Source organism: Mastacembelus armatus, chromosome 14 (assembly GCF_900324485.2).
Source record: "Mastacembelus armatus chromosome 14, fMasArm1.2, whole genome shotgun sequence".
Lineage (NCBI taxonomy): Eukaryota > Metazoa > Chordata > Actinopteri > Synbranchiformes > Mastacembelidae > Mastacembelus > Mastacembelus armatus.
The window spans coordinates 8,170,017-8,183,265 of record NC_046646.1 but is presented as its reverse complement, the minus strand read 5'-3'; the positions used below and the strand labels follow the sequence as shown (position 1 = coordinate 8,183,265).

At 38.7% G+C, this 13,249-nt stretch overlaps 2 protein-coding genes across 3 annotated transcripts; one reads left to right on the top strand and one right to left on the bottom strand.

Moving 5' to 3' along the window:
* Nucleotides 1-243: 243 nt before the first annotated feature.
* Nucleotides 244-5,688, top strand: npm1a (nucleophosmin 1a). Of its 2 annotated transcripts, none has more exons than XM_026329250.2 (11): nt 244-412; nt 1,579-1,658; nt 2,962-3,081; nt 3,292-3,385; nt 3,768-3,880; nt 3,954-4,012; nt 4,146-4,197; nt 4,296-4,373; nt 4,542-4,652; nt 4,783-4,857; nt 5,373-5,688. In XM_026329250.2, exons 1-11 carry the CDS (start codon nt 364-366, stop codon nt 5,421-5,423), a joined length of 882 nt encoding a protein of 293 aa, XP_026185035.1. In that variant the 5' UTR covers nt 244-363; the 3' UTR covers nt 5,424-5,688. The 2 variants fall into 2 exon arrangements, with proteins under 2 accessions (XP_026185035.1, XP_026185034.1); XM_026329249.2 differs by having other exon boundaries at nt 3,954-4,018.
* A 2,501-nt stretch (nt 5,689-8,189) lies between these two features.
* On the bottom strand, nt 8,190-12,916 carry LOC113143531 (claudin-7-B). Its single transcript, XM_026329215.2, has 4 exons — nt 12,324-12,916; nt 9,959-10,123; nt 9,782-9,866; nt 8,190-9,607 (listed from the first exon to the last, which is right to left on the bottom strand). Exons 1-4 carry the CDS (start codon nt 12,544-12,546, stop codon nt 9,457-9,459), a joined length of 624 nt encoding a protein of 207 aa, XP_026185000.1. The 5' UTR covers nt 12,547-12,916; the 3' UTR covers nt 8,190-9,456.
* Nucleotides 12,917-13,249: the final 333 nt, after the last annotated feature.

The following is a 13,249-nucleotide window of genomic DNA, read 5'->3' as shown; positions in this document are numbered from 1 at the left end:
AATGTATACTGGGAAAGGTCAGATGGATACCTGATGGAATAGCCAGTACCTTCATAAGTATGTCACAATCCACTGATTGCTGCTAAAACGCAAAACAGACCTCCATAGGCTAATTTCTACCGTAGAGGACACGTAAGGGCTGGACTCTAGGTATTATGAGTGACAAAAACACGTCATATGCAGTATCGCTGCTTCTCACATCGTCGTGCTGCAGGTGGCGCTGTTACATGTTTCCCCATTCGGCAGAAACAGAGAAGAAGAGAGGAGGCGGAGAGTCACATTAGTTTGTGGTTGCAGCTTCTTGTAGTCGCTTATTCTTCCACAGGACTTAAGGACCAGGTTGTTAGTCTGTTGCTTTCCACAATGAACGGGTTAGACGAAGAGGCCATGGCACCACAGACGTTTCTCTACGGTGAGATACTTTCTGCGTTTTTATGTGCGACTGGAAACACAGTAGTACTAAGTCCGCGTGTTTGATTAGTCCTGCCATGGCAGAGACCAAGTCACGATGTAATTTAGCAACACCCGGTCATCCAACATGGAAAGCAGAGCTCAGGCGGAGATTTTAAAGCTCGTAAAGTGTGTGATGTAGCAGGGCTATTGGGGCCCGGCGCGGGTTTTCAGAGCAGCAGGAGCCACACACGTGTTTGACCGTCAACATGGCGGTGCCCGTTTTCTCTGAACAATACGCATATTCAAGTATTTTCTTCTCACTGGGCCCTAAAACTTCGCAGTGGTTTCATTGACAGCTAATCTTTATTACCCACGAGCTTTAAGGTGAAGGTTGACCTGACACCTTTAAACCAGGCGAGAAAAGCCACCTCAACGTGGGTCCAAACGCATGCGCACTGCGCTCAGTGTTGTGGACTCCCCTCTTTGACTGCGTGGTTGCATCGGGGTCTATCAGATTAATATTGTCTACATTACTTAACATTTCAGGATATCGGTCATCTATACACCCCCGTCGCATCACCGAGTCTAACATTGCGAGAAGAAACTCCTTAGACACGAGTCTCATCTCTGTCGCACTGAGTAAACTCTGCTAAAAATGAAGTTTTAATAATTCTAGTTAAGAACCCAAAATCACATTGAGTTGGGTTTCTAACAGGGTAAGAAGATTGTAAATCTGGACACTTTGTTTTGAAGGCTTTATATGGTGTGTGGCCACCATCACAGCAAACTGCCTCCAAAATGTATTGAAGTGTTTTTTTTTCTAACGACATAAGATGCAGAATACGTGCCATTTTTGTGCCAGTAAGTCATTGTAATTAAGAGAAATAAGCACCACATAAACAATTTTCAGAGCAATGGTTTTAAAATTATGTCTTGTAGTCATTGGGTTTCCCGAAGCCATGTGGAGATGTTCATGTTAGTGGTCTCTGTGGCTCCCTCTTGTGTGCACATGAGGTGTAGCGCCCCCCCCCCACAGCAAAGTCAGTTCTCCACTGGTTTGGGTGAATGACTAATGAATGACTTTGGTTTTAGGTGAATGACTAACCCGCCACAGATTTCTGCTGCACTTGTTTCACTTTGTGGTTACTAGATGAGTATTTGAAATCTTTTAATCTTTGAATGAAGGGGTTGTGCTGGAAGCTGGAAAGGAGGTGGTGTTCAATCCTGACGATAATAACTTGGAGCATCAGCTAGATCTAAGGATGGTGAGTATCCTGACATCACATCTGGGGACATTTAATAAAAATTGAGTTCTTCTATTTTTTTTATTTTTTTTTTTTTTAGAAAAACAAATAAAGATAATTTTCCTGTTTAATGTCTTGCTGTTTTTGCAGTCTGATCCACACAGTGCAAAACCTGCTCAGTTGACCTCATTTCAGTGGTCTTTGCACCTATCTTACACAGACTGATCAAAGCCAAATCTCTGCTTAACGTCACGCACCAGCATTAGTGCCAACTGGCTTGTGGATAACTCGATTAAAAAGAAAGTTTATTTCCAACTACAGAGAAATGATCCTCCACTCAACATTGGTGAAATAAAACTGGCTACCTGGCTTCATAAAGTGGCTGTTCAATTATGGAAAAAAATCATAATTATGATCATTTGGTCATTATGGTTATTTTACTTATTACTCAGACTTTTGAAATATGTTGCATTTATTGGACAAAACAATGAATTGTCCTTAAAATAATATAAAATATATTCAAATGTATAAATAGCAGTCCTGCCACCACCATGTAGCAAATCTTGCACATAGTATGTTTTTGATCCACATCCGTTTCTTCGAATCCAAACTATTCCCAAACATTGCTTCTACCGCTTTTGTTGACCAAAGACCTCTGTGGCTGCTCTCTTTCCGCCATCTTCACTTGTGCTGATTTTTAAATGCCACCAGATACCACTTACCAGACTTGTTTCTCCGACAGTATGGGCGGAGAGAGTTCAGGCAAAAAGTACATGCGTGTCATTAAGAACGCGAGCCAAAATAACTTTAAAAAAAAAAAACAGAATAATAGTTTTCTCTTACATAGTTTTTGTGATCGCTGAGACCTGAAATCAAAACATAAATTTGTTTAATTGCACAGCCCTAGTTCCACATATTCATGGTTGGTGTTTAGGTTGCGTTCAGTTTCTTTGGCAAAGTAATGCCAGTCTGCACAACAATTACATGCTTGTACTTGAAACAGTGTTTACCTACATGCCACATCAGATATGAAGAAACAGTGTTGTGCCATGATGTCACAGTTGGTTTATTGCCTTGTGTGGTTACAATCATTTTACTTGACAAACTTTTAATTTCTGATGTATCAAGAAAAAACACACAGGTATGTTACCAAAGTGATATCCATCAGTAGCTACATAAAGTACATATGCATTTTGGACTAAAAGGCCATCAGCAAATGGGTTGAACAGCATTTTACTCTGCTAGAATCACCTACCATGAACCAAACTGTATAAATGTGAAAGCACTGTAAAGTTACATTCAGCCATTGCCTTGTCCTCTTCAGGCTTGTGTGGATCCCAGCACAAAAGATGAACTTCACATGGTTGAGGTGGAAGGACAAGACACAGAGGGTCTGAAAGTCAAGGCAGTCTTGGTGACACTGAAGCCCTCTACTTTGCCAAGTGTGAGTGAACTATGCACCATCAAAGTGTGTCCTAAATATGTTGTTTTAGTTTTGCTGCAGTTCTCACTCTTGCCCTAGTCAAATATCTGACATTGTTATACTTATAAAGGTCACTACTCCTATGACTCAGAAGAGTCATATGTTCTGCTCTGTGTAAAATGAAGATTAACTACCTTTATGGAGATTTGCTAATTTAAGTGTGTGTTCTAGGTTTGTCTTGGTGGTTTCACAATCACCCCCCCAGCAGTCTTCCGCCTGAAGGCAGGTTCTGGTCCTATCCACATCAGTGGACAACATCTTGTCAGTGAGTATTTGATGCAGAAATGTCAAAATGTTGTATTGGGATGGGAAAACACTTTGTCCATTGACCAACTGACTTTTGTGTAATGTTTATGCATTTGCAGTTTTTGTGATAGTTTGAATAAGACATCTAGTGTATAAGAATGTTGTGCACAATCTAAACGTATCACTTTGTATCTAATGTTTTAGTGTTTAGGTGACATTGAAATGTTTTGACACTGGCTGTGTACATCGTGCTGGTAAAAATCTGAACTGCAGCCATATTGGAAACAAAACAGTTTCCTGGAAAGAATGCAGGGCGGTCACTCAACTGATGTCTTTAATGCCTTTGAAACACTTTGAAACAGTAGATCATTGCAATCTGTTTTTCTATATTGCTCTTAAAGTGGTGGAAGCAGATCAGTCTTTCAGTGAAGAGGAAGATGAAGATGAAGAGGAGGAGGAAGATGTTAAAACATCAAAGAAAAGACCTGCTTCATCTCCTTCCCTCAAGTCACAGGTTGGTTTTACACCCTTTGTTTGTTGTTGTCATATGTGCTAAAACAGAAATGACCACAATCCACTTCTCCTAGAAAAAGATGAAAATGGACATGGAAGAGGATGATGAGGATGAGGAGGATGACGAAGATGACGACGAGTGAGTATATAAAGTGAAAGTGTTAATTTGTGGTAAATAGTGAGGAACAATTTAACAATGAATCACATATTTGTATGATTATTTGTAATCGTGATGGGTGTTTTCTTTTTTTTTCCCTCTGTTAAAGGGATGATGAGGATGATGACGAGGAGAGCGAGGCAGAAGAATCACCGGTTAAAGTAATTGTTTTCACTTCCCTCTGACTGAACTTTGTTTACTCATTAATGGCTACATTAATGGCTACATGGTTTGTTTTCCCCTTCGTTTTTTTTAACAGGCCAAGCCAACACCATCCAAACAAGCCTCTGCTCAGAATGGCAAGAGCCCTAAACCCAGCACTCCAGCCACAAAGCAGGTAGCAGTCTGCAGAGTGAACATCTTTTCCTCCACTGAGCCTCATGTGCACACACTAACAAATGTTAGACTAGGCAGTATAAAACTTTCTCTTCGAGTCCCTACAGTTGGTTTAAAAAAGTATTGCTCTTCTGTCTTTTCTAATATGCACAATTTATGTTCACAACAGGAAAAGACGCCTAAAGGTAAAGGTGACAAATCACCTAAAACCCCACCGACTCCTAAGGGAAATTTAACGGTTCAAGAGATTAAAGCGAAAATGATGGAGGGGGTGAAGAAGGTCAGTGTCCTTGGAGTTTGTTTAAATTTGTTTTTGCTCCTTTTGTCATTTCCCTTTGGAACAGCAATGTTAAAAATTACTAAACGTTTAAATTGGCCTGTTAGTGTAATGCTTTTTTTTTTTGTTACAGGGAGTGATGTTACCTAAAGTCCAGGCCAAGTTTGAGAACTTCGTGAAGCATTCTTACAAAGTCTCAGACTGCAAGGTATAGAGTTACATTTATAATTCATTGTTCTCCCAAATCATTTTGTAAAATGAATCAGGAATATTAATTTTGTAAGCTTAATGCAGTTGTGAAAAGTATTAATTCAGTATAGAAAATGCTTCTCATTCTCTGAAAATCTGAGTTTTGACAAAAGCTGACAAATGTGATTGGTTTGTCATAGGTAATGTTGCCATTTACACATACATACATAGAAAGAATGTTATTTATTTGATAGTTACTGGTGAAAATTACCATGAACACATATCTGATTAAAAAAATCTGATTTGTTTTTGCCTGTGGAAAGAGAAAATGGGGTGGTTTAAGTCAAGTCTGACCACTAGGGAGCACCAAACTCTGAAATGTTCAAATGAACTAAATGAGTTCCTTACTTATAAAGAAGAGCAAAACTGAAAATAACAGAACAAATGTGAAAATATAGATTTGTTTTTTTTTTTTTGTTTGTTTATTTTCCTTGTCCTATCAAGTGAAGTCTTTCCTTTGTTTTTGTTTTTTAGGCTGTTGAAGAGCTGTGGAAATGGAGACAGACAGTGCCAGATACAAAATAACCATTTAATTAACAGTAGTTTTATTCCCTTTTTATGACTTGTTTATATGCATAGCACCTCTGAAGCTAAATTCAGTGCCTCATGGTTGTTGTTGATTCATTCTAAGTCCTGCTCCACCTGCCCCCCTATTGAAGAGAAGATAGAGGTAGCAATGTGAATGTGACAGTGCACTGTGATGTTGCAGTGTCTTTACACCTCCATCATCCTCTTCTTGGGGCAGAGAATCTATTTGTTTTGTTCAATAAACTCTGGGAGAACCATCTTACAAATTTGCATCTTTATAAACATAAATAAAGTTGGCATCCAAGTATGGAGGATATCTTCACGTTTACACAGGCGGGTGACAAATCAAAGGTAAAAATCTGAGGGACGCATCATTGTACAAAGTTCTTCTGAATGATCACTTTCATGCTATGCTGAAACATTTGTACCCTGATGGGAATGGCCTGTATCTGTGGGGTATTTTGCACCAGCCTGTTACAGAGCTCTCCATCAGAACACTTTTTTACCTTGTAGTTTCTCACCCGTCTGTATATATGCAGTAATCATGCCTTTGATTCAGCTTCATATACAGCGACAATTAAAAACACATCGGATCATTACATAGTTATCAAAGTAGCTCAAGATATCAAATCTTTTTTCATATTGGCCATGGGCAGTTTAGTACAGGAGAACTGTTGGCTGACATGAGCACTGAACATCATGAAATAAATTAGTTCACTACCATCACTTTTTATTTTGCTGCAACTGTTATATTGCATAACACTGTTCATCACCATTATGTGCTCATGTTCTGAGCCTCATACCGTCCACAAATCAGCAGCCATTTGCTATTAAGCCATAGGCTTTGACCTTTGAGAGCAAAGTGGAACATGTTATACATTTTATAGTTATTGGCCTATGTGACTATGGATCTGTTTAAATGCTTTGTTTCCATGAATACTTATATGCAGTAAAACTTGAGTTAATCCATGACTGAATGCATGAGGGAATTAGCCATCGAGTTATTTTTGAATTGCAAAAACTTTCCAAACCAAATGTTACAGATGTGGGCAATTCTTGAAAGCATTCTGATAAATCCGTTTGAACGAAGCCACTAATTTACATGCCTATTGACCGGGTAGTTGTACTAAAAATACAAGTGGTGGTGCCGGAAGCTTGTTAAAGCAGATCATTCCACTTTCTGATAAAACAAGTTTGTATGATTTTAAATATGCTCTGGATTTGGATGAGAAGTCCCCTGATTGATTAAACACAGTGTAGGTCTGCTGCTGTTGTGCAGTTTCACTGCAGTAATTGATGGTTTTACCCATTTTTACAACTGAAATGCTCGGTTTCCTATGTTTGATTTTATGTTCAACAGTCTATGTACTATTAAAATTTCAAAAGCAAAATTATCTGTGTCTTTCTTTGCCAATCCAGTGCAAAGAAATCTTTGCAGTAATGTACTATTTTCAGTCAGAATATCATAAAATGCTGTCAAACTGTACCACTGCTTGGATTTGATCAAAGGTCACATACTGTAAACTGGCAAACAAAGTGTCATATTGCCTGGGTTGTTTGCATTTTGTGACCCTTGATCAAATAACATTTATAGCTGTACAGTCATCTGACAACAGAAATCAGCCTGTATTCTGTTTCAGACATCAAGAGACTAGGAAGCAACAAAACACTGCTTTTAACATTGTTGGAATGAGAAATACTAAAAGTTGTGTAGTGTCTAAAATGTAATTTATTAATGCTGTATCAAACTGGTGATGTAGAGATGTGTAGATAAAGATAGTAAGGATGAAGGAGGTCTAGAGGAAGCAGATACTGACAACAATCCTCTTAGATTAAAACTGCATTTTTATAACTCCTGACTGATGAAGAGTTGTATCTAATTTGAACTTGGTTGAAGTCTGTTCAGGCCCATTTCTCCACTACAGCTGTTTAGTGCTGTGGGATCGTGGGCATTCCCTATTACTTTAATAGCGTGCATTTTGTCATGTGCTGCTTTAACATAAAGCAAGTATTTTGCACAGGTTGACTGTGTTTGTGGGACAGGAGTTTGAGTAGTAGATACTAATTCAACAGTGATTCAGAAGCTTAAAATGTTTGCAGTGATGGTCTGGGTTGTCTGTGAAAAATAGACCCAAAACTAACAGACTGTGGCAGTATTGTGGTCAGAATTTATGTAGGGGGGCAAAAATGAAAAGATTTTAAATTCAAGCAGAGAAGAAGTCCTTCTGTCTGTGAGAATAAAAGAAAATTAAAGCTTTAGAAGCCACTATCTAATTCAGCTAATGAGAAAAAGCTTATGTGATTAATAAATCAATATTTCTACACTGCCAAATTTCCCAAAGTAATGTTTTTATCACTGTGTAGCTAAAAATTAATTGTAAAAAAAAAAAAAAAAAGTAAGGAAAGAAAATAATCATCTACTTTGAGGTTTATAGGTCAGAGCCAGACTGGGGTCAGACACTTTGGCCACTAAGTCATTCATTATCATTACTTTTATGATCTGGCTTGAGGGGAGGAAAGAATAATGAATAGAGTTTGCCAGGCAGAATGAGGACAAAGGAAACTGGGAACTAGAGCAGGACACCTCTGGGTCTAATAAATCACAAGAATCATAACTTGAAGACATATAATGACAGAGTGAGGAGAGATGAAAAAAAGAGACAGGAGGAATACTGGGACTTCAGGTGAAAATATTCAACTGTAATGAAATATTACTCTGCCACAGTGTAACACCTTTACATATATCTGAACAGTAGCCACTCATCATACACAATGTTATTTATTGAAAATAAAAAATATGACATAGAAAGTACAGTAAATCTATGCAGGGATATAGTTTATGTAACTTCATCCCCAACTAAAAGTAGTTGCCTGTATACACCACAAGGTGGCAATACAACCAAAGTAGTTCTCAGTTTGTTAGCCATTATACAGGTACGTGCATCCAACAACCTAAAGGAAGATGGCTTCCAGTCAGAAAGCAGGACTATGGCCGCAATGATTTCATTCATTCCTGTTAAAAAAATAATTTTCAACCTGAGTCTGTCAGTCATTTCTGCTTAGTAACATTTATAAATTTGCCAATTTGCACAAGTGCCTTTGATCACCAAGATATATAATTTCACTGTTACTTTTAATATTTTCTTTCACAATTTAAATATTAAAATAAAATGTTATATTTAAACTTGCCTTGTTTTGTGTATGAAAAAGGCACAATAACATTTTTTTCACATTTAAGACATTTCAAAGGACAGAAAAAAAATTTCATTTTATTATATGTACAACACAAACTTTGCATATCACAATTGAACAAGGCTTAAAAAAACAATTTGATGAGTGCAGAAATAACTATCATGCCTAGACACAACCATAAGCCAAGCCCATTCACATAAACAGTAAATGTCACAGAATAAGTCAATACATAACATCTGTCATGCTCTATGTAGGTCGGCAAAGCGTTGGCAATCTCTGGCTAAGGATCGGTACATTGTCAGATATAATTACAATTACACAAATTGGTACTGAATGATTCCACTTCATATATGTGTATGTATAAATATACATATATGTATATATTTATATGTAAGGCACAAATGCATAGAAATAACACTTGCAAATTGCTTCACAGGTGCCAGAACATGAACTGAACATGGTAATAGAGATGTCCATTGCCATACCTGATTTCTACTGAGTGCATTTAAATAATTTACCCACATATACACTGCATTGTAATGCACAATATATTGTAGCATGCAGTATGTGAAAAATGCTTTCTAATCAAATTCAGTAGGAAGATGGGACATGGCCAATAAGCTATTTTTTTTTTTTTAAAAGAGTAAACAGCCATCATTTAAAACTTTAATCCATTTGTTAAAATAATATTACAGTAACATCACAGGGAAATCCTGAATAAACTAAAAACACAAAAACAAACCAGCATTGATCACCCTACTGGGATGTATCTTTTCAATGTTTCATTCTCCGAGTTGGACTAGCATGAATGTGAAAAGTGTCCCAAGTCCTGTCCTGTTCAAACGTATTCCTTGCTGCTGGGGGGTCTAGAGGCAGGATACTTTGGTGTAGATTTGCCTCTTGGGCAGGATGCTGCCAGCATGCCACCTCCCACTACAGTCAGGAATGCTCCAGCCCAGGCAATGAAAATGGCAGAGCCAAACTCATACCTAAGAAAGATTTACAGTTGGTCAGCAGAGGCAAACAGACAAAGTTACAACAAATACAAAACAAGAATGCTGTGATACATTCATCAGCACCCAAAGTGATTTTAAACACATCCACATGTGTGGATGCAGGAGCTGAGCCAATATACTGCAAATCACACACTGCCATGTACATACTTGGTATTGACAGGGGTGAAAGGGTTGTAGAAGGCCTTGATGATGTCATTTGCATACCAAGAGCAGGCAACAATGGCACACAAGGCTGAGGGAGAGAAAAGGACAATCAATGAAACAGTAAAGAAATAAAACAAAAAAAAAAAAACAAACAAAAAAAAAAAAGGCTTTATGACTTACCGCCAATCAGGATAATGATGCCACCAGTCATGGCAATGCGGGATTTGCGGACTTTGTCATCTCCACCACAGGTGGTGCATTTCATTCCCATGCAGGCTATGCCCACACCTGCTAGCGATACAATAATACTCACAACCATGAGGGCACGGGTCGCCTGTAGAGCACCTGGAAGAGAAAACAGGATAGGGTTAACCCATCCATTATTGTGACAAACAGTTATTAACGGTCTGTGCACAGAAGCGCGACAGACAGGTTTTATTGGAGTAAAAACAGTTACTGCCGTTAGAGTAAGTTTTCTATAGCGATTTACTGTGGTAATTACTAAAATCCTTGACTTAAATTTTTTGCGATAGTAGAAATCCTCCCCCCCCCCCCCTTTTTTTTCCAGGGGGGGTAAACAAACACTGCTCGTGCACAACAAAGTGGCCTATGTCTCTTGTGTATCATTGCCACTCCCTATAACACACCACAAAAACTGGCTCTAACCGGAAGGCCAAAGAAAGACTGGAGGTAGTGGTGTAAGTGGGGGGAGGGTGAATGGTGTGTGCACTAGTCAGAAACAGGTCTAACCGGGTTTCAGGTTTCATTATGGAGAGGGGGGGGGGGGGTGTAAGCTTCTGACGGTCCACTTCTTAGCAGGTGAACATTTTCTAGTTTTGAAAACTGTCCACAAAGACAAGTCCTCTCTATGATGTGAAGAATGTCCAATGTCTCAAGAATGTCTCATGGAGAGAAAACCTAGTTTCAGTCAGTTTTCACATTTTTGATATGCATTGTTCCCAAACTGCTGGGCTTTTTTGTGTTTGTTTTTTTTAAAGCAGGTATTTCTGAATAATGAGCCATTATTTGTTCACTTGCTCTATATCTAACCACAGCTTTAATCACACCGTGTTTATCAAAGTTGGTTTGTGTTCATGTTTGAAGAGGCGATAAGAGACATTGTGCTACAAGATATTCTATCAAATGTTTTGTTAAGTTAAATAGAGAAAATAAATTAAAAAAAAATGCATAAGCTTGTTCACGATGACCAGCTCATGAACTTCTAGCTCACGATCAAACAAGTGCATTTTAGCCAATACGATTCATCAAGAAGATTAATATACAGGGAGGGAAGCGTATACACGACAGAGGCAGTTCACACCCGAGGGCAGCCTATTAATCAGTTAGTCATAAAAGTCCAACTGTCGTGCTACCATTCACCACCTCTGCTTTATGAGCACACACACACACACAAAGTCAAAGACTGTTGCAAACACACCCTGTTCAACAACAACAAAAAAAAAAAAAAAAAATCACAATTTCAGACTAACATGTAACTTCTTCATTCAGCTTTTGATGTTCTGTTTTATAATGGTCTACATGAGTAGGTCTACCAATAAATAACCTGTTCATTTTAGTTCATTTCCCTGAACCTGCTGCCAAAAGCAAAGCCTCATGGAACTGTAACTATTTAATTATCTAAATAGTGCGTGGAGCACCCACACGCTTGGAAACATTGAAGTAAGTGTTGAATTAGAATTATTTTTTCCAGACATTATGTAAGACCATTTAATTTGATGTCTTCATGAGCCAAACACAAAGCACCTGTGTTGTGGGGATTGAATGCTGGCTTGGATGTTGACTAAACAGTGGCTCCACAGGTGTTGTTTAACCTGAACCTATCAATGCTGTGTAAAGCAATTTCTAACTATGGAGTTTCCCACACCTGCACAGGGGGAGAGGAGGCTGTACTGGACAGCGGCTAATGCAAAAAAAAAAAAAAAAAAAAAAAAATCATTGCCCAGGTGTTTTGTTTTTTTTAAAGAAATTATTATTTTTTTTAATCGTCTCATGCTGATCTGCTGCCCAGCACATGTGAAGCGTAGTGCCCTCAGCATAGCTGCTTTCTGTGCGAATAAAAGGAGAGTTAATAAGTGACAAAACCGGTTCGGCCAAGTCATTAGACTGGCCTCTAAGATTTCAACTAATTGTAAAACATGACCTAAAGGGAAAAAAGAAAGAAAGAAAGAAGAGAAAAGGAAAAGAAAGAAAAAACAACTTTCTAATGCTATTTTCCAGGTGCTGCACCTGTTGCATCATTTCCGTTACACCTTAACAGGTTGTTTTTTTTTTTTTTTAATTTTTTAAATCAAACCTACATTCATTTAAAACCAGTTTCATTTCCCGGTTTCATTCCAAGATCAAGGTGATAAAAATAACCCACACCGGAGGCCTGTGAGGTTATAGTACTACAGGGGCAGACGCTTAATAAAAAGGTACTTAGAGCCGCATCTAGCAGCTCCTGCAGGGCTTTCAGGCTAAAAGACCCGCACATTATATGGCCTAAAAATATTTGTTCCAGAAGGCAAGAACTTGTGTGACTTACTGTTGAGCTGCAGGATCGAGTCGTAGACTTTGCACTGCATTTGGCCTGTGCTCTGAAACGCACAGGACATCCACAGTCCTTCGTACATGGACACCGCTGTGATGATGTTGTCCCCAACATAAGCAGACATCTTCCACTGGGGCATAATAGTGCCAACTACCAATCCAATGGCGCCCAGAAGGGCCAGGGCGAAACCCAGAATCTGCAGACCGGAGTTGGCCATTTGTACTTCTTCTTCTTCTTACTCGACGAGCTGACTTCGAAGTAACAAAGACGACGTCCACTTGTTGTGAGGGCACAAATCGCAGACTCTTCACAATCTGCCTGTTTAGTAGCAAAGTAACTTATTCTGGTACTGAATATGTGCGTATTCCTTCGCTTCTCGAAAATAACTTAGCACAAGCTATTGCTATTTGAATTTATCAGCTGTCGCCGGTGACTCTTCACTCACCTGTCCTTCGGCCGCACCTTGAATGGGGAGGGCGCAGCGAGGACGAGCTTTTTTAGGCGGTTTCTGTCCCCAGGTGGGCGGGGATGAGCACGTAGTTTCGACTCATCAGACGTCGCAGAAAACACCTGAGGTTTCATGATGTAAGTGTTTCCTGAAACAGACCCCTACTGCTGCTAGACAGACACCGTACATGGAGACATAACAGTGCACAGACGACGAAACTTCTCATGTGATACTATAAGCAATAAATACAATCACAAACAGACACTGTAACTCTATCAGTTTGGTTAAACCCATCAGGTTTGGAGCACTGAAAAATGTGAAAATGCAAAAAGAAAAGGAGATTAATTTGGCCTGTAATTATTTTGTTTATTTATTTTCAATAAATATGAATGGTGATGGAAAGGGTTTGAATTTAATATTTCAAATCTTCAAGAAACCAGGAAGTATTTTGTGTCAGATTTTATTTTTGACA